Source organism: Netta rufina (genome assembly GCF_964035555.1).
Source record: "Netta rufina genome assembly, chromosome: Z".
Classification (NCBI taxonomy): Eukaryota; Metazoa; Chordata; class Aves; order Anseriformes; family Anatidae; genus Netta; species Netta rufina.
Genome location: NC_140126.1, coordinates 69,619,546 through 69,641,147, shown reverse-complemented (window position 1 = coordinate 69,641,147; position 21,602 = coordinate 69,619,546). Strand labels below are relative to the sequence as shown.

Here is a 21,602-nt window from a genome sequence, read left to right as displayed (position 1 = left end):
CACATCCATGCCGCCGAGCACCCACAACAGGACAGCACTGCATAAAGCTGCTAGAAAACAGACTTCACTATGCTGCTGGTGTAAACACCAGGCAAGAAACCTCCCTATCAAGGGGGAAGCAGGCTGACCACAGCCGGAGGCTGAAAACCTGGGCATCAGCAAGAGCTGGAGGGCAGCTGCCAGCACCAACCAGTTGCTGCAGCCCTGTCAGGCAGCAATGGGGCCGCAGGGGCAAATCTCACCTCACACAGAGAGAAGCACCCTTCAGTATCTGCCCCGCTCTGAGCTCGCCTCTCCTCTAGGGAGCCATCAACTCCCGGGCAAGCCTCTCGGGTGAAGGAGCGTGTTCCCAGAGGGGAGGTAAGCCGAGAGCAAACGCTGTGCACACACAGCAGCATCTGCACACACAGGTATGGGGCAGCTGAAGGGGACACGTGGAGGCCACCTCGGCCCATTCCCCTGGACAGGGAGCGTGTCAGGCTGGAGGGCAGCAAGCCTGCGTGTTCCTTGGGCAGCAGGCACCTCGTGTCAGCCCTGCAACACCTCCTGCACGCTGCGCTTGGCCCCGAGGTGCTCACACCCAGCAAGTTTCATCCCGAACTTAACTCCGGGCACCCCTTGCTCCCAGGACACCCTACCTGGAGGCTTTTCAGGAAGCCTGCCCACGGAGACACCGGTGTGCTGGCAGCACCAGGATGCCTGCACACCCGGGATTATCCCCTCCGAGGCCCGCACACAGGGGCCAGGTGCTTCACCGCAGACACACGCCAAGGCTCAAGGAGCAAGGGGAAAGCGAGGCACGGCCACTCGTGCACAAGCATCCTCCCCCCATCCCTCTATCCCTTCCTCCATCCCCGCTGCACGGAACCAGGCAGGGGCTGAGCCCCGGGAGGCACAATCACAGACAACCCTCGCTGAGCATCCTCACCCTTTCCCCTCGCACCCTAGGGTGCTCGGCAAGGGGGGTGCTGGGGCAGGGCAGGGGGCGAGGAGGGGCGCGGCGTCCCTTTACCCCCGACCCCCCCCACCCCCTAACCGAGGGTCCGTACCTTGTCGGCGGCGCCGCGGGGCAGCAGCAGCTCGGGGCTGGGGCTGAGCGCCGGCCCCATCTCCTCGCTGCTGGAGGTGGCCAGGGGATGCGGCATCTCCCGCAGCGACTTCGGCCCGGAGGACGGCAGCGGCTTGGGGGCGCCGGGCGCCGCGCCCGACATCGCGGCAGGGGGGGGAGGCAGGGGGAGGCAAGGGGAGGCTCGGTTTGGCTCTGCCCGGCTCTGCGGGGCCACGGCCGGAGCCTGCCCGCCGCCACCGCGCTGCCAGGCGGCGGCGGAGGAGGAGGAGGCGGCGGCGGAGGAGGAGGAGCGAGAGCGGCCCCGAGCCGCCCGCCCACGGGCTGCGGCCGCCGCCCGCGCCACCTGCCCCCGGCACGGAGCTGGAGGGAGAGAGGGGAAGGGAAGGGATGGGAAGGGAAAGGAGGGGAGGGGAAGGGACACGCCGCGCCCCCAGGGGCGTGCCGTGGTGTGGGGAGGGGGTTGTAAGGTCTGGGGGAGGTGGGGAGAAGGGGGAGGAAAAAAATAAAAAAAAAAGAAGATAGGGAAGGGTGTGAAGAAAATATGGGGAAGGGTAGTGGGGAAGAAAAATAGGTAAATGGACTGGGAAAAAAAAAAAATTAGGAAAGGGTAGTGAAGAAAAAAAAAATTAAGGAAGTGCACTAAAAAAAAAAAAAAGGAAAAAAAATTTGCTGAAAAAGAATTGGGAAAGGGCACTGGAAAGATTTAGGAAAATGCACTAAAAAATAAAAAATAAAAGGAAAATGCACTGCAAGAAAGGATTAGGGAAAGGCACTAAAAAAATAGGAAAAGGCAGTAAAAAAATAGGGAAAGGCAGTAAAAAAATAGGAAAAGGCACTGAAAAAAAAAAAAAAAGTTAGGGAAATGCACTAAAAAAATAGGAAAAGGCCCTGGAAAAAAAAGTTAGGGAAATGCACTACAAAAATAGAGAAAGGCACTAAAAAAATAGGAAAAGGCCCTGAAAAAAAAGTCAGGGAAAGGCACTACAAAAAAAAATGGGAAAATGCACTAAAGAAATAGGGAAAGCACTACAAAAAAATCGGAAAATGCACTAAAAATAGGGAAAGGCACTGAAGAAGTAGGGAAAGGCACTAAAAAAATAGGGAAATATACTAAAAAATAGAGAAAGGCACTAAAAAATAGGAAAGTGTACTAAAATAATAGGAAAAGGTACTGAAAAGAAATGAGGAAAAGACACCAAAAAAATGGAAAAGGTGCTAAAAATAGAAGGCACTGAAAAAAATAAGGAAGTGCATTAAGAAATTGGGAAAAGGCGCTTAAATTAGGGAAATGCACTGAAAAAAAAAAAAAGTTAGGAAAAGGTACTGAAAAAAATAGTAAAAGTAACTGAAAAAAGAAAAAGACACTGAAAATAACCAAGGAAAGTGCACTAAAAGAAATTAGGAAAAAACACTGAAAATAAACTAGGGAGACACACTGAAAAGCTTTACTCTGATCCTGTGTGATAAACAATATATATATATATATATATTTTTTTTTATTTTTTTTTCAGGCAACCTCAAATCCAGGCTCTATTATACTTTGATTAAACAAGCTGAGAGATGGCATCAAGTCCTGCAGAAATGATCCCTGCAGATTACAGTCTGCTGATCTATCTTCAGTTAACGACGTGATAAAGCATTTGTGACTGCTGAATAGTTAGCAAAGGGGAGAAAAAAAAAAAATCATGGTCTGTTTTAAGACATTCCCCAAGCAGATAAAGCAGCTGCACATCTGTGATGAATTATTCTTTGTGAATAATTTGCTCAGCACTAACTGGACGTAATAGAATAACATGCTACTGGGGGAAGAAGAGACAGATCTCTGTTAGGCTGCTTTAATCCCTTACAGCTGTGAATAGAAATTATAAAAATACGCACTCGTATATGTGACAAAGCAGAGCTCGGATGCTGTGGGCATTTTTTGCCCACGTTTAACTTCTCCCGAGGGAGGGAGTGCAGCCTGCTGAAACAAAAAGGGCAGCGCTGCCACCTAAAGCTAGGCGAGCAGAGCTTTGCAGGTGTCAGCTCATGAGCAGGACAAGTGTAGGTGGGAGTGCAGCACTGTGGACTTGGGCTGCACAAAGAAATGCTACTTATCCCAGCAAGCACAATGAAAAGAAAAAAAAAAAATCCTTGCTGTAAGTAGCTACTTAATATTATGCAATGTTTGAATGCTGTTAACACTCAAAACCCCAAACAAGTCCCAGGCCTCAGTGAGAAAGAGGCTGTGAAGAATGCCGTGTTAGTTACACTTAAGAAACAGCAACTAATTTCTCGCTCAGGAAGAGGAAACAGGACAAACTAGCCAGCAGGCAGGTTCGTCTTTCTGCCACGCTGCTCAGGAACCGGTTTCCTTCATCTGAGCCCATTTATGACTTCCCAAGAGCTTTTTAAGCATCCTCACCCAGCTGTTTGTTCCAGCTCCAACCCTTCTCCGAAGGAGGCCCGTCAAGGAAGCTCACACCAACACTGCCAAAATTTAGCAACCTGGGCACGCTGTGGCGGTGTGCGTGCACAAAAGACCCGCTCACTAAACCCATTGGCCTGGTGGGCAGCAAGCCGAGCAGCAGACCTACAGTACCCTGGGCTGCCTGAACAGCAAGCAGTGTAGCCAGCAGACGGAGGGCAGGGATTATTAACCTCTCCTTGGCGCTCATTATGCCACAGCAGAAATATTGTGTCTGATTCTAGGCCCCCTACTACAGGAAAGACACTGGGAAACTGGAGATGGAGTTCAGAGGAGGGTGCTGAGGTGGCTGCTGGCTAGAGCAGTTGCCTTGCAAGCAGAAACTTTGGGGACAAGGCTCTTCCAGCCTGGAGCAGAGACAGCTTCAGGGGCAATTAACTGCAGCCCCCAGTACCCCGCAGGGCAGGGAGGATGGAGGAGATGGAGCTGGGCTCTTCGCAGTGGTGCACAGCAGGAGGGTGAGAGACACAGGACATGAACTGAACGAGGCAATTCTGATCGATGTCAGGAAGAACTTCTACCCCATGAGGGCACCTCAGAGGAAAGGGTTGCCAAGAGAGACTGTGCATTCTCTGTCCTTGGAGATTTTCAAGACCTGACTGGGTAAAGCCCTGAACAATTTGATGTGATTTCATGCCTGACAGTGTTTTGAGCAGGAGATTGGATCAGAGACCTCCCAAGGTCCCTTCCAACCTGAATTGTTCCGTGATTCAGATAATGCTTGTTGCTGAGGAGGTCACATATCTAGTTTCTGAAGTGATGTGAGGTCACCTCCCAACTTTCCCACACGCAAACATGAAGTTCCAAGCTCTAGCAATTTATTTATTGGTTTAGCTCCCTATGAATACTGCATGACCAGGCAACATGCCTCTCTGCTTGCTGATCACATTTCTCTGTGTTGCCTGCATGGTTTCTGCTTGGAGCTGAAGCATGTCATCCGTGGTCTTTTCATCTGACACAAACTACTTAGAAATGCTTCCAAAAAACTAACTGGATCCATGTACGTAAAATGCACCCATGAATGCAGCAAGCTGTAACCTGGTTGGAAAAAGTTCAGAAGACATTAACGGAAGGAGTCGTATACAGGAAAACCTAGAAACCTCGTGATTATTAATACGGTGATGTTCCTAAATTCTCACTGAGATAGTCATGTTTAAATTTCAGAATTCCAGCACCTAGTGTGCCATAAAATCAAGGCAGTTAACTGTTGAGCAGTTAGCTGTCTTTTCTGTATTGATCCCTGGATCATTTCAATATGAATCTTCACTACAACTCATTTCTGGTAACAGCATGCATTTTGTGAAGCCAAGCAGACAGGTGAGAGTATCTATCTGTAAATCTCTGAAGGACTGAAGATGAGACTGCAAGGCAGGTGCCTACCTTCCTCTGAATTCAACGAGTACAAAGTCTGTAAATATCCCCCTAGGCAGCAATCTAGGTGTAACAACGATGTATATGCTTTAAGTAGCAGATGCGAACTATCATACTCAGAACTAGAAGAGATAAAAAATGAAAAATCACGAAAATACATGAAACTTAAACTTGTTATTTGTAAAGTGTGTGACAGACTGACCTTTTCTTTGCTGTCTTCTCTGCGACTTCTTACCGCACACAGGAGCTCATTATAACTTCCTCTTTAGCCATGAGAGAAACCTTTATTTATTTATTTATTTAACATGGAAGATGACAAGCTTATATAAACACTTGATTCCAAGACTAGAACTCCAAAAAGACAGAAGGTAGAACATTTTAATACTTGCATTTGAAAAGTTAAGAGTCAGCAGCAAGTTCTCATAGCTGTAATAGGACTAGTGATGGTTCGAACATTATCACCAGAAGAGCTAAGCAACTCCTAATATTTTGTGTATGAAAAAAAATAAATAAAAAAATAGGTATGCCATGGAGCTGACTTCTTCCATACACAGATACCTCTAAGTGCATCAGCATGTGGATCATCTGGCTCCAGCAGCAGGCAAAAGAATGTACAGCCAGTAGCAGAGAAAGGAAAGTATCTATTTTCCTAGTAATAGTAACATTGGAATAAACAAATGTCTCAATTCTGCTAAGAAGTTATGACTGATTAAAAAAGATGGCAACGTTCCATTCTCCAGTTCCTTCTCCACACCACTAACTGCAGTGGTGTAATTTTAGGACTGTAATATTTTCCTCGACATACCTATTGGTAGTCTTCTTTTTGCAAACATTCACCAAGTTAAAAACAATCAGCACATGAAACATGAAAGCAACAGAACAAAATACAAAATGGGAATCAAAATCAGTGATTAACTGAAAAGAGGCTGAAATTCAATGCCCACCTCATAACACAGGTTAACCAGAAAAAAAGATTGCATGCTCTCCTACTAAAATCTTAACTATTTCTTATGTTTACTTCATTTCAGCTTAAAAACAAGATAAAACAAGACAGGCTTGTGTATAACACTAACCAAGCAAGAGGACAAACAGCAAATGTAGGGATCAAGAATCTCATCATTTCAAGACAAAGGTCACCAGTTTTGCGTGTTTAAGTTTTCTGGAGAAAATATTTCTGCCTTTATATCTCTGAAATCAAAATCCTACAGGCCACCTCTTCAAAATTTTACCAGGTTGAATAGAGAGGGGAAAGACGAAAAGTTTGACTTTTCATGCCCCTGTGACAGGGGTACAGCAGGGCTGTACAGGGATACTTTTGCACCTCCACTATGGCAGTGTTAGTTTGGGAAGTACTCATATTACTTCTGGTGTTTAGAAGTGTTTTCTCATTCAGGGCTGAGATACATTACTATTAAGCATCTTTGGCAACAAATGGAGAGCGTTCTGTTTATGTTACATCTCCTGTTATTCTTACTGATGGTGGGACCAAGGCCAGAATAAGCAAGAATGGGAGTTTTGAATAGAAACTACGCAGTGCTGTGGAGTTGTGTTGTGTACCAAATACCCTCACAGTTATTGGTGTGGAAGCAGTTTAGTGGTGGGTTCTGAGAACTGGGTGCTTTCTCAATTGCTTTTTCAAATCCTCTTAAAAATAAAAAATAAAAAATCTTTAAAACAATCCCTAACCTGACAGATAATACAAACAACTGCAGATATACTATTTGTCTGCAACAGAATTTAGTGGCAAGGTGTTTCCATTCATGGGAAGGATTGGAAAAACTCCTTAGTAATCGTGGAAAGTGACCTGCAGGATAATCTATTTACAAATGTAAAGATAGGCAGCACCAGTAGGTTACTGCTGTTCTGATCTGGATTGCAGGTACTCCAATAATACCACTTAGGATGTTTTTATAATGGCAGATGGCTTCATAAGTGCTCAGTATGAGCCTGAGAAGGACTTCCTAAGTTATTTCATAACATTCTTTTTCTAATGCATCTTCATCTTCCTGTTAGATAATGAGACATTAAATGTCAACTGAGTTTAAAATGACTAGCAAGAGGCTATCTTCAGGTTGAATTTACTTACCAGACCAGACATGTAAAACCCTCCTGCTTTTCATCAAGTGTTCTATTTAAAGCCTAAATGATAGGATTCTTCTGCATAGCACACTCCAGACAGTACAGACAACAAACAATAAGGTAGGCTGGAGGCCACACCAGACAGTCAGGCTTGTCTGGTTTGTCAGGTCAATGGCAGGAAAGGCTTTTTTTCCTACCATTTAAAGGACCTCCTTGACCCCTTTATCTTTTTCCACCTGTGCTATACTTGGAGAGGATAACATTAGCATCTGTCTGCTCATGAGCATATATGAAAAAAATATGCAGTGTGACCATTCTAGAGGATGTTCCAAAATTAAAATCTGACTATATTTTGAAAAAAAAAAAAAAAAAAAATGTCCTTCCTTCTCTGTGCTACAACTCATGTCTTACGCTGCAGAGGTTTCAGAGAGCAGGCTTTTGCCCCAAGCCAGTTAAATCTCATGCACATGCTTGACTCTGCTGGAGATTTTGTAATGACTTCCTAATAGATGCTATATAAATGCTACATTTTACAATCTTTTATTTGATTATGGTGAACAAGAAAGAGAAATTTCAGGGAAAATGAAAGTATTCTGATGTACTAGAGATTAGACTCTGTTCCTTTCAAGGGATACATTCATTCCTATTTCTACAACCCAAGGAGGAAATTAATTTACTGATATGAAACTCCTCTCAAAGCCAAACAATCATTTGACTTGAGGCAGCACCATGTTTTCAGACAGATGCTCAAAGCTACTACTACGATTCATTTTCATCATGCTTAAACAAAACTTCAGAATTAACGAGTCCCAACTTTTCTACAGTTGAGTTGTTTCCTTGTGCACAACTCATCTCCCTTGCCCTACTATGTTTCCTTTTTCTACCATCTTTCCTTGCTCCCCAGCCCAGGACCAAAGCCCACTAAGTACATTTTTGTCACCAGTGTTAGCTGGGTCAAGGAAGAGCCCAGCAGCTAAGCCTCTCAAATTGCAGTTTTCCAAAATCACATCTTGATTCTGGCACAAGTGTTCAGTGAAATGCATCAGGTGGGGTTACCAGCTAGGACTCTGTGCTGCTCTTCACTTGCAAGGCTTCTCAGCAGTTACAGATGACATGCAAAATCTCTTGCAGAAGTAAACTGCAGATCAACCAAGACAGCATAGTTAAAAGGCAGAAAAAACAGCACACATGACAACTCTTCAGATGCGATGAGAAATTATTAAAACAAAGCAAACAGGAAAAAAAAAAATCAGAAACAGTGAAGTTCAATCAGCTGTTTAGGCAAAGAGACTTGAAAATAATGCTTGCATGTGCAAATGGCAGCAATGTTTGCCTTCAACAGTATTAACACAACTTTAATAGTCCTAAAGCAAACAGAAAAGTCCCTGTGATTGTCAGCTATTTGCTGGTTGCTCAGGTGCTGGTTGGGGTTTCATTAAGACACAAACACACAGAGACTGGCTTTACCAGGCAAACAGTCCGGGTAGCCAAATTCTAAATGTGGAAATTACAAGTCTCTAGACATCTCTCTAACTTGTCCAGGTTTAACATTTTCACTCTTAGCAAGGCTTTGTAAAGTATGAATGCGTGTACAGCCAGGCAGTATACTTGGTCATAAGGACATTCCCTCTCCCAGAATTTGCATGCACAATACATGAAAAATGTACTATTTTAGGTCAAATGAATGTTGCAGATACCAACAGGATTTTTATACATTCTGTACACTCCCCTGAAATATTATTTCCACATCATCTGCTGCAGCTGGCTGCAGCAGAAGTTTTTTTTTCTAAAAAAATTGTAATTTCTCTTTGACAATTAAGTATATATCTGGTTGTCCAGATAATGGAACAGCGTGGCATTTGGCAGGCACCCTCCCTACATTCCTACCAATATGAGTAATTCCACCCTAACTAAAACAACTCTGATTTTAATAAGCCCTCGTTCCACTTTTAGCCTGGAAACTGTCTTTTAAGTCGGTAAGACTTGCTGGGAGAGGCAGCAGATGCATTTTAAAGGCTTGTGGTGCATGAGAGACACGATACCGGGTCTGAGATCCCCCACGGTGGGTCAGGATGCCCAATACAAACCCCCCAACTCACACCCTCGATACCCAAAATCTCAGTTTTAAAGAAACCCCATGAAATAACACCAGAAACAATGATAGCTGACTTTATATAATTTTTATGTCCAATATGCTTAAAAAAAAAATAAAAAATCGCACAACTTTATTTCGCACAATCAAGACCCCAAATCTCGGTATTAAGGAAACCCCTTGAAATAACACCAGAAAACAACAACAAATTACTTTATGTATTTTTATTTCCAATACGGTTAGAAACAAAAACAAACAAGAACTTTATTTCACAGCATTAAGACCCAAAATCTTAGTATTAAGGAGACCCCTTGAAATAACACCCGAAACGACAAATGACTTTGTGTATTTTTATTTCAAATATGGTTAACAAAAACAAACAAACAAAACTTTATTTTGCAGCATCAAGACCCAAAATGTCGCTATTAAGGAGACCCCTTGAAATTACACCAGAAACAACGACAGATGACTTTATATACTTTTATTTCCAATAGGACTTAAAAAAAAAAAAAAAAAAAAAAAACTTTATTTTATGAAAATTTACTGCCTTTAAAATAATAATCCTGTATTTAACACCACAACAGGCTGTGTGACTGCCTTATTTGCAAGCCAGAGGCCTGCGTTGAGGCCCCGCGGCCGGGCCAGGCCCGAGGTAGGCCCGGGCCCTACCCCGTTGCCTTGGTTACCAGGCAGGGGGCGGGCCCTCCCCCCGCGCTTGAAGCTGATTGGCCAGCGCCACCCGTCCATCATGACGCCTTCCCGTGCCGCCCGCCAAGGCAGCGTGACGTCATGAGCGGGCAGCGCGCACCGTGAGTTACCGGAGGGGGGGGGATGGGGATGGCGGCGGCCGGGAGGGGACCGGGAGGGGACCGGGAGGGGACCGAGGGGGGCGGGGGGGGGCGGAACGGGGCCGGGGCCTTCCCGCGGGTGGCACCGAACCGAACCGGGCCGGGCCGGGCCGGGCCGGGCGAGTCCATTCCCGCGGCGGGGGAGGGGAGGGGGAGATGTGGGCGGGAGAAACCATTTCGCGCAGGGCGGGGGGGGGGGGAGGATGGCGGAGAGGGGGCGAGGCGAGCGGGAGAGACCATTCCCAACGGGGGGGGGGAGGGGGGAGAAGGCTGAGAGGGCGAGTCCATTCGTGCCTGGGGGGGGGGGGGGGGGCGGGGGGTTGTCCCCCTCCCTCCCTCCCTCAGGGGTGCCCCCCCCACACACACACCCAGGGGTGGCCTTCATAAAGGGGTGGTTATTCATAAAACGTGAATAAAAGGATCCAAAATGGAAAAAAATAAATAAATAGTAATTAAATAAACAAGTAAATGGGCCACGACTCGTGTTGTTTCTGCTTAAAAATTAAATAAATAAATAAATAATAAATAAATAAATAAGTAAATGGGCCACAACTCGCGTTGTTTCTGCTTAAAAATAATACTAAAATAAAATAAAATGGGGTTAGTTCAGCAGCGTCTCGGTGTCAGGGCTCTGCCTGCCCGCAGCTGAGGCGCGCGCGTGTGGCAGAGCAAAAATCCGTGTCTGAATAAAAAAAATAAATAAAAAAATGCACACTTACACGGGGGCAAACCCCGCGTTCTGCCTCTTTTTGTGTTTTATTTTCTGATTTCAGAGATCCGTGGGGTTAAGCGGCCGGACGGAGGTCGGGCTGGGAGCTGAGGATGGCAGCGAACCCCTCGGGACCCGGTAGGTTTTGCCTCAGGTGCTGGGGAAGGCAGTGGGGAAGACAAGGGAGACGGCGAGGCCACCCAAAACCACGAGTTGTGTGTGTGGAAAGAGCAAAAAAATTAAAAAATATATAATAAAAGTGAAGGAAGAAGGGCAGGGATGGAGAGCAGCGAGGTGAGAGCAAGCGCCCCGAGAGGAGGCGTGCGTGAAGGGGTTGTGAGGAGACCATGAGGGCGCCGGGAGCGCTGAGCCTCTGGTCATCCCTTCACACCCATCCCTCGACCACTTCCTGAGGGCTGCTTGCAATTAAAACACCGAGCACCGACCGTCCTGTGGTGAGGAGCAGCCACGAGTCCCGGCTGTGGCAGCAGCAAGGCCCCAGGAAGGGGTGGGCAGCAAGGTAGCCTAAGAGGAGAAGCCCAAAAAATCATGACGGTGATTCCCACGAAGCGATTCAGCACATGGTGAGGCATCTGCAAAAGCACTGACGGCATGGGAATGGTCAATACATCTCGCCCAAATGCTTAGTTTGGGGGGGGTAGGCATGCCTCCGGCCGTAAATCGAAAGAGGGACTTAAATCGCCCTCTAGAGGTGCGTGTGGGAAGGCTTAGCCAAGCATAGAAGGAAAGTGTTGGTCTGAAAGACATATTTTACTTGCTGCTGGACCAGCAGAAGGTCGCTTTTGTACAGTTTACTGGCTTCTGTAAAAATGCAGAGAGAATAGTATCGCAGACGGCAGATAGTCGTCTCTTTGCACACTTGAACTCTGAAAATCTTTCTGTACACAATAATAAATCTTGCTTTAGTTTGTAAACACCAAGTGAGCATCATTGCACAGGGTAGAATGTTGTCATGCAGACTTAAAAGCTGCTTGTTCTTAAATGTGAGAATGTACAGGGAAAGAGGAGAGGATTTTAGTGTCAGAGTGCCTTGGGTTCGCTCCCCCCCAAACTCCACAGGCTTGTAAGTTGATATCCCAAAGTATAAAAGATTCCAGTGGTCTGTCCTTTAGAGAGTCACCAAAGGAATAATATCAAAATCATTTTCACAAAGCAGGCAAGAAACACTACTGATTTAGACCATCTAAATGAGCCTATAAAGAAAAATAGAAAGGCAGAGGTAAATAGGTTCACCAGTTCAAGGCCTCTGTGGCTTTCTCCTGGTCAGATGCAGTCTAGTAGTGAAAATGAAGGAGGCAAACACTTTGTTTTCATCTTGCTGCATGGTACGTATATTGCTGCAGTTCAAGCAACTCGTTCCCTCGTTTCCTGACAAGGAGCTGCAGCTATTTCGTACAGCAAAACCAGATAGGATTTAATGAAAGCTGTACTTCAGGGTTTTAGTGCCGCGTGAAACTGATTACACTGATTGCTTGAAACTGATTACAGCATTTAGAAGAAAGGGAATGGCTTTCAACGTGGTGCATATTGTCCACAACAGGAGTTTGTAGGCCGTAGTGGTGGACTTTGGTAGAAAAGAAACCATCAGCTTCTGATTTTACAGAAATTACTTTCAAGTACGTGGTAATACGATGCTTCCGCAGTGTACCCTCACAGTACTTACGCAACATGCGTTAATTAGTTTGCTGTTGTAGTGCTTTTGTTTGTGCACAGCAAAGCCAAAGCTCACCTTGCATGCTACCAAATCAAAGACTTTGCTGCGTGTGTGAGCTCCCCTAGAGGAAGCCCTCAGAGCAGGGATATGTCACTGTGCTCCAGAAGGATTTCGTTTAGGTCCCCCCAGGTGGAAGAAGTGCTTCAGGCAGGGCTAAACTTTGGGGAAGAAGAGTTCTGGTGTAATGGAAGAAATTGAAATAAGTGTTGGAAGCTTCAAGCTGTAGCAGTTCTGCAGGGTCTCCTTCTGTCCCGATGGTTGTTTACTCTTTTGGCCTAGAGGTGTGCAAGTGCAGTCAGGTAACACAGCCTGAGCAGGCAGGTTTGGCATTCTGTTCCTTCAGTCCCTGTTAAACAGGAAAATCATGGTGTTTTGCTTTGGGTTATGTCATCTACCAGCTGTTCTGCCCTGCGTCTGAGCCTGATCTGTAGCACAGTGCCCAAAGGCCATCGCCTTCCCTGGAGAACTTTGCAGCCATGAAGTGATAAGTGACTTACGTTCACTAATGCATGCAGGTGTTGTTTGGGGGACAGACAGACTATTGATATATACTCTAATAACTCGAGTTAACTGGCAGAATTATTGATATGTCTTTTGTTTCACAGAGCATATAAAACAATGCGTGATGTCAGAAGCACAGATGTCAAAAATAACAGGTTGAAATGTCTCTGTTACCTTAGAGGTGCAGATCCAAGTCCTCAGCTTGACATCCAACACTGCTGCTAGCCTGTTGAGATGCCTTGAACTTGTTGGTTATCTTGTGTTTGGACTCTTGGGCCTGCAAAGCTGCAAAGGATATTCGTGCACTGCTCAAACCGGAAACAGTAGTGCAACTGTTTCCAGTTAGGGGAAGCCTAAACTTAAAAGGTTTAGTAAGAGTTGCTGTGTTTGAAAATCTCTGCTACTTTTCATAGGTGCAAGTCTGGTCTTTACTGAGGTTGGCTTTTTTTTTTTTTTTTAATTCGACACATCCACATTATTAGTACTACAAAGCAGAATGGGGGAATAAAATTTATATACGGAAGGCTTCCTTCTTTACAGTTGAGGTAGGAAACTTACATAGCTTTTCAGGTCGGCCTTTATTGAAGCTTTAGGAGTCTGGGCAGGAAAGAATCTAAAGGAAAATCTCTGATATGTTGTCAGATTTGATGAAAGATTTTGTAAGGATGCCATTTTTTCGTCACTAAAATGGATTTCTCATGCCCTGCTCTCTCGACTGTTAACTTTTTAATGAGCAGATTTTGTTTTGCTTTATAAATAAGTCCTACCACCTGTAGGACCCTTGAATTATTAGCTGGGGAACTCTAACATGTACGTGTTGACTGTATCCCTCCATTGCCTCAAGTAGGCTTTTTTCTACTCATCAATAACAAATTCTCTTAAATGACTTCTTCAGTACAGTAGGTTGCTGATGGGTGCTGTCTGAGTGTCAGAGCAACAAAAAAAAAACAAAACACCTCAGTAGAGGAGGAGAGGGTTGAAAAATTATTTGGACTTCTGAATCCCTCTAGAGGTTCTGGCCTGTGGTACTATGGCAAGACTTGCACTAAAATGGAAGATCGTGATTATCTTGCTTGGTTTCTGATCACAGCATTTAAAATTCTATTAAAATTTTATTCTTACATATGTCTTGAAGCTTTCTGAATCACGCCATCTGCTTCGTGATAAAAATGTAAGCATATTTAGTCTTTATTTTTAGCTGATAGTAATGTATATTAAAAAGTGATCTTTTTTTCTGCCTCAATCACCATATCGTTTGACTTTCAAGCTTAGATTTATGCATTTCAGGAAAAACAAGCACTGGCAGAAGGCTACTGAGTAATATGTCAAGTTTTAATCATCCTGCCTGATGCGTAGCATGAGCACGCAGACATAAGGACTTTAGCTCAGGCCCGCTTTGCTGTATTCCGGTTGTCCTGTTGTCTCCAGAATTGCTGAAAAGGAACAGGCTGGGCTAGCTGCAACTCAGAGGCGCTGAATCGCAGCTTGTTGGCAAGATCCCGTAGCTGTTGCATCTCCTGGAGCGTGCGTCCAGCTGTGTTTCAATGCCTTGAACTTCTTGAACCCTGCAGGCGCAGGGTGCTCAAAAAAAGATGGTGTGTGTTACCTAAAGCACAGAGAAACATGGAAGACCTGAACCAACACGGCTGCAAAACAGAGAGTTTAAGTGGGAATAATGCAACATGTGAAGGAGAGACGGACAAATGTGAAAATAGGGGCTAGTTACATTTAATTTAAAATCTGTTAACAAATGTAAAGGTGATCGTGGGCAGTCTTGCATAAAAACACAGTAAAAAGTAATGGAATGGCTCAGCTCCTTTCGAGAAAGCAAGGACCTAAAGATACTGAGTGCGTATGTTAGGCGTAGTGAAAGGAAAAGGTGAGGGCTTAATAGCAAGGCAATAAAGATGCAAATTATTATTTAGGGTAGAAGGTTTCTACTTGATAATTGTCTCCTTCACTGAGGCGTGCTGATAAAAGAAATATTGGATTATGCAATAGAGCAGCAACAAAAGATCTCTCAAAAGGAATGAACTTCAGGTGCAGGTGGTGCAAATACACTGTAAGTCACTGTACATTAGTAGGCTGATACTCCCCTTAAGAGTTACTCATCCGGCCTTGCTAACAGCATGTGGGCTACCATTTTTTTACTCATGTTAATGCAGCACAGTACCCAGGGTGGGGCCCGAGGGCATGGCCCACAAATTTCCAGTGGAAATTACATTGGCTTTTTGTACAGAGCAAATAAAGAGAGAATTTGACCCTTACACCTACTTTTTATGATATCGTAGTGGCTCGGTATTTTAGAGACTGGCAGCAAATTAGGTAAGGAAGCGTCTACGTTCTTGATATCAGGGGTGATATCGGTGGCACGGGGGCCTGCTAAAGTTCTCTCTGTAGCTGTGGCCCGCAGTCATGCTGCTGTACGTGGTGTGCTGGGCTGTGGCAGGCACCTCATGTCTGGTTTATTTGGTAGCCACAGCACAGTTGACGCTGGGATACAGCGAGCTCCTGTACCGTGCAAGAGTCTGGTGTAAGTACGGCTGCTGGGCCACGTTTTTGTTTAAAGACAAGTCCGAAAATAGATAAATAGCAGCCATTTTAGGCATTTTCTGAATTCCCTCCATCAGTCTACTTCCTGCCTCCTTCTCTACAACACAAGGTCCCTTTCTGATTTCAGTGAGTGACAAGCAGGCAAACAAAGGCCACTTTCTCGTGTTGTTTACAGACAATATAATTTTTCTTCTCTGTTACAGCATTGCGGGCATTCTCCAAACTCAGGCTGAGGATAGTTTGTATACATAAGGACATCAGTGTATTAAAACCTTTCTCCCTGGATTGAGTAACAGGCTGTCACTTTATGTACAAGCACATCTGCAAGCTTATTCGTGGTCTTATTCTTAGCTGTTACTTTGTAAAACCTGTACTACAGTTTAAGTTTACTGGGCTGAAAAATGAGTCCCTGTGACTAATTAAACTGCTATCATTCAGTTGTACTTTCAGTGACTGCATTCAAATCTAGGATATGGTAAGTTTGCCTTTTCTTTGAAAGGGAAGTTATTTGATCACCTGCCATGGCCACAGCTCCAGAGGTGGCTTGGGAAGGGGTGGTAGGATCTAACCCAAGGTAGAAACCTGTATTTTAAAATGTATTAATATGTATGATATCTTAAGGAAGCTATTTCATGTTGTAAAATGAGGAGAGGTAAATTAAACCTATTTATTAATAGCCTTTAATAATAGCCTTTCAGATGAGAGCAAAGCTTTGAAGATGAGTGTATTCATCATAACGTCATATTGTGCTGGACTTTTAATTCCACAAGGTTAGAGTTGGACCATAAAAATGAAGTAAATCTTTCTAATGTTTTTCTGTCATTCTCACCAGGTTTCCAGAATAAAAATAGGGTTGCAATCCTGGCAGAACTAGACAAGGAGAAGAGAAAGTTACTTATGCAAAACCAGTCTTCCACAAATCACCCTGGAGCCAGGTATTTTATATTTCTTTTAGAGTTGTTCAGACATCACTGGTTAAATCAGAGGGGAAAAAAAGGAATAGCAAGCGAGCTGTGAACTTGTATAAACACTTAACAGGAGTGTTTGTTCGTCATGCTCAATAACTAGTCAGAGAGACCTCGCGTGCTAAGAACACATTAATATTTAAAAATTTTTGCAGACCCTGAATTTTGGCTTACTTAATTTCTATTTGAGAGAGGGAGAAACAGATACACTTATTCAGCTGTATGGAAGTCTACCTTAAAGAAGAATCAGGGAATAGGTACATAGAGAGCATTTAATTATTAAGCTAAAGTGCTCTAAGGAATGCAGGTAGCAGACCATTAGTTTCAGGGTACTGTGTTTTTAGAGGGGAACGCTTACGGTAAGGAGTGAGTTATCCTTGAAACTCCCTGCATGCAGGACAGAGCCAGCTTATATTATTGCACATCTTTTTGTAAAAGACACTGAATTGTAACTATAATTGGGCACCATGAGGTGTAATGATCTTAAGTTGAGTTTAGAAGCTGTCACTGGAATATCTCCCTTTTAAGGAAAAAAAAAAAAAAAAGGGATTTTTGTCATTTTCAGTATCTAGAGAATCAAACACCAGCCTACCTGGAGAAATGGGGGTTGTTGTGCTTTAGGGCTGGCATGAAGCACGTGCAATGCCATGTTCTAGACACAGGGCATCTGCACAGTAGTTAGACACTGGGAGTACAGCCTGGGTGCTGCCTGCTGCTTTTCTGAAGGAGATTTTAGATCATCTTTAACTCCTTCATGCTGTCAAAAAGCGTGCAAACTATGTGAAGCTGCCTCAGTTAGATCTGTTATGTAGCTCCACATGCAGGTAATACTCAGGCACAGCTACTGGTTAGAGAGGAAATAGAAATAGTCATAGCAATATCTACAGCTGCTGGCTCCTGGCCACACTTCATCACAACTCCAGCAGAGTTTCAATGAGTGCTTGTTTGGTTTCTTTTTTCTCTAATTAAATAAAGCATATGCTAGTGAGTGGAGTTAGAAACTAGAATTTCAAAGGGGGACAAACTAGCAGTCGGACTCTCTGCTTTGCCACGTTGGGCTGACGCATGGATTTGAGCAACTGAGAATTCTGCAGCAGGGATCTTGTGCTGTGGGCTTTAAGCCACAGAGTCACCAGAAATAAGACCTAGGAATTTCTGCAAATTTGACAGAAAAACACTTAATGTGCATAAAACACGGTAGTGGCACAGCCTCTGTAAGGGTGAGTGAGTTACTGGTCTCTAGCCTTAGTACATGGGAATCCCCTATCTAAAACCAGAAAACATTTCTTGAAAAGTGTCAGTGTGTGATGAGGTCTTAAGATTATCTACAAAAATCATACTGAGAAGTTAGAGGATAAATAATTAAATACAGCATAAATACCTTCAAAATGACTGAAAATCTTACATTTTATATAAACTTAGTGTCTTTCTCCAGCAGATGCCTATCTTAGTTTGTCACAAAGTATGTTTAGAGGATTACTACTTTGCTTTCATTATGCATTTAAGTCTAAGTTTAGCTAAAGGTCTTTTCATAAGCTTGGCTGATTTAGTAAATCAGCTATGGACATTGGAGCTGCAAGGAAAAATCAGCTGATGAGTTTCCTTGGATCCCTTGTCCTTCCTACTTTTGTCTCTGTGAGTGAGCAGAGCTGAACTTCTAGCACCAGCCTCCAGAAGCAATTTGAGAGGTAGCTGTCACCTGCCTTGCAGTGCAGCTCTGATGGCAGTCCACACTGATTTCTATCTGGAGGATGACTGCTCATGTTAATTACATAGAGTGGGTGGGGGGGAAGTCTCCTTTTAATTTATTCTTTTTGTTTAGCAAGGTGAACAAGTCTTAAGATACAAAAGAAAATAAAACATGTACTTTGAAACTTTAATTTGAAACTTAATGTGCACTGCACTGGGTTACATCAGCAAAATCAATTGCAGGTATCATAAGCTATCATCAGGGGATCATTATTTCAGTTATGTCAATAGGAAGCTTTTTTTACCACAAGCAGTAATCTGCTGCCCACTTGCTGAAGAATTGGTTTTATGCTGAAGACTGCAGAGCTCTCGTTAGTGCTTCTGTTTATCACAGTTATTAGAACAGTCACTGAGTGACTGAGTAATGGCAAAAACACAAAGCTGTGGTTTTAAAAATTACTGACATTGTTGAAGGTTGTACCCCACTGGTTCCCCTGACTGCAGTGGGACTCCACCCATGGGCGAAATCCACAACAGAATCGAGAACTGTGAGCCTTCCAGGTTTAGCTTGGCATCGGTTGTTTTTGCTAGGTCAAATGCTACAGCTGTCATCACTCCATTTTCCCTTTCTCCCTTATGTTAACAAATAACAGTTTCCCAAACAATCGTTAAAGATGTCTGGCCATAACCCAAATAAATCCTGAGATGCAGAAGTCATGAAACCTATAGCTCGAATGGTAAGGACAATTTTATCTGAGGGTGTGTCTCATACCATCTTGTTCTTTTTTGCAGCATTGCACTTGCAAGATCACCACTAAACAAGGATTTCCGTGATCATGCTGAGCAGCAGCACATCGCAGCACAGCAGAAGGCTGCACTGCAGGTAAGCTGATACAGTCAGCTTCAGCTCAGCTTGGCTCTGATTTAGATGCTCATCCTTTCAGAGAGCAGCCCTGCTTTCTCTCACCTAGAGAGAATGAAAAAACACTTTCAGAGGTTAGGCTTCATACATTTGTCACAATATTCTGTTATGATACAGGTTTAAATCTATCAGCTGTTTCTCCCTTGATATGGTTTGGGAATGTAACCTGTAGTATAATCATAGATGTTCTGTACATCTCTGTCGGGAGTCAGTTTCGTCAGACTTACAAATGTCTCATGAACTGTAGGGAGAACTAGTCATACCAGTCATGCTTCTCACTGTCTTTTTTGGCTCCAAGTCTAGCTGTCTGCTCTATACCCTTCACCAGGTAACTGAAAACAGCCTAAGATCTCCTTTCAGCCTTTTCTTCTGACTACATAAGCTCAGTTCCCTCATCTTCCCCTTGGATGTTGAGAGCTCCAGCCCTCAGCCAGCTCTTTGGCTCTCTGCTGTACTCCCTCCAGCTTGTGTCTCACACTGGAGAACCCAAAACTGAGCACAGTATCCCAAACACAGCCTTGTGAGTGCTGATCTGAGGGAATTAATAACTTCCCTTGGCCTGCTGGCTTTGCTGTTGCCAGTGCAGACTGCTGTGCTCATATCCTTTGGTATGGGCACACTGTTGACTCAAATTCAATTCGATATTCATCAGGGCTCCTCCCCCCTAATGGAAGGGAAGAATGTGCAGGCCATCTAGCTTATGGAGTCCGGTATTTGAGCTGGAAAGAGCCATATCAGATTTCACAAAGTTTATTTAGAGACATAAGCAGCAGGTTGCCTCCTCAGGTGTGCAAACATACATACATCACGTGAGCAGACAGCTGGTGTTGCAGGATGTGCGCTCACACAGCATTTGTAGGTGCAGCCTCAGCTTGTGTGACACTGCTGATGCACACCTCTGGCACAGAGTCACACCTGGCATCCGTACTGAGGCCTGTAAGTTGGTCATGGGTGGGACTGGAAGTGTGGGGTCTCGAAGGAGAATGTTCAGCAGTTCACTTACCAACATCTGGGGGATTTCTCAAAAAGGGCACAGCAGGGAATGTCCAAGTTAATCCCCCTGATGGGCCCTGTTCAGACGTGTCTGATCTAAAATACTGTTTTTGAGTTTGGGTATCAGGGCTGAAGAGCAGACTGGAAGAAAAACGTAGTTAATGCTGCAGAATCTATAAAGTCTTGAATTGTATTAGTAGTGCTGCAGGGAGTTATGCTTTAACAAATATTTTCCTCTTTTCCAGCATGCACACGCACATTCTTCAGGATACTTCATAACTCAAGACTCTGCATTTGGAAATCTTATTCTTCCTGTCCTACCTCGACTCGAGGCAGAATGAGCGATGCTGTTTCTCAGAACTGCCAAGTCTGATTTTGTCCATAGCAGGAACTGTCAGACCTTTTAATTCGTTTACTTTAGTATCTCAAATACTGCTTCATCCTGGATCCTTGTGGTTGCCTTGTGGGAGTATGAGTTCAAATAATGAAAAAGCAGTGTTGTTGAACAGAGGTTTTTACCCCCTATTTCTGTTCCTTTGTCAAGTCAAAGTCAGCCATAAGACTTCCTGGGAGTGTCAAGTGCGTGGCGCTTGCACGTCTCTTCCCTGTTTCTGTGCTTCCTTTGAATAAATGTCCAAACCAGGGTCACCAAAAGATGGATACTTTATCAGCATTTGTGTTCTTTATTATTGTGTATATTTGACTTCATGAATTATAGAAAGTCAAAGCAGACGTGAATTTATCAAATGCATCAGTTGGTCACTCTCTTTTGCCATATGCAGGGACATTATCAAGTGTATCATTTGCTGTTGTAGCGTTCCCTGGTCTACTCAAGTCCTTAGATATAGTGTGCCTGCCTCTTTATTTTGTGAAATACAAAAGTGAATTAAAGTCACCAAGAAGAGGAAAAAGCAATTGCTTCAAACAGTCAGAATAAAAGCCTCTAAATTTCTCTGGACATTTCAGATTAATCACACTGTATGCCAGGACAATTAAGTTAAAAAAAAGGACATAATTTTCATCATGTCCTTTTCAATATATGGTGCGTTTCATTTCTGTTTCTTTTCTTCCTTGCTGTTTTTTTATCTGTGGTAACCAATTCTAGCTCCACGCTATAAGAAAATCTTTTATCTTAATTTTGTAATTGTGGTTATACTACCAGTATAAAATAACTTACAGGGAAAAATAGTCCTTACGTAGACATTCTTACATACCTACAATTTCAATACTAAAATTATACTTGTACCTTGATAGCTTTTCCTGTGGAGGGAAGATTTAAAGTGAAATTAAGTGAAAACCAGAAATCAGAAAGCATCTGTTAAATTGATGCCCATCTGAAGCAGCTCAGTCCTCTGCACAGCCTTAGCTGTCCCATCTAGTTTCTGGAGCTGTAGAAATAATATCAGGAGTGTGGACAGCACATAAAGAGTGCAGGGAGCAGTTTGCCGATATCCTTAGTGACATCCAGGGTTTCTTGTGTTCTTGTTCCCATCTGCAGGGGATTGCCTGAACACAGTGAGCATTCATGAAGTACAGGCAATATTAACAGTTCCATTCCTTATGTGCAAGAAGACAGAGCAAGGGGCCAAGAGGTTGGTGCAGCTGTGAG

At 43.9% G+C, this 21,602-nt stretch overlaps 2 protein-coding genes across 2 annotated transcripts in view; one reads left to right on the top strand and one right to left on the bottom strand.

Moving 5' to 3' along the window:
- SNX30 (sorting nexin family member 30) overlaps positions 1-1,309 on the bottom strand; it is a 48,002-nt gene extending 46,693 nt beyond the window's left edge. The window contains exon 1 of the mRNA XM_084305441.1: positions 1,050-1,309. Coding sequence (XP_084161567.1) covers positions 1,050-1,211 — 162 coding nt within the window. The 5' untranslated portion in view covers positions 1,212-1,309. The remainder of the gene's footprint in view (positions 1-1,049) is intronic.
- An 8,529-nt stretch (positions 1,310-9,838) lies between these two features.
- INIP (INTS3 and NABP interacting protein) lies at positions 9,839-20,655 on the top strand. The gene is made up of 5 exons (XM_084304853.1): positions 9,839-9,887; positions 10,700-10,773; positions 16,257-16,359; positions 18,871-18,961; positions 20,239-20,655. Exons 2-5 carry the CDS (start codon positions 10,749-10,751, stop codon positions 20,332-20,334), a joined length of 315 nt encoding a protein of 104 aa, XP_084160979.1. The 5' UTR covers positions 9,839-9,887; positions 10,700-10,748; the 3' UTR covers positions 20,335-20,655.
- Positions 20,656-21,602: the final 947 nt, after the last annotated feature.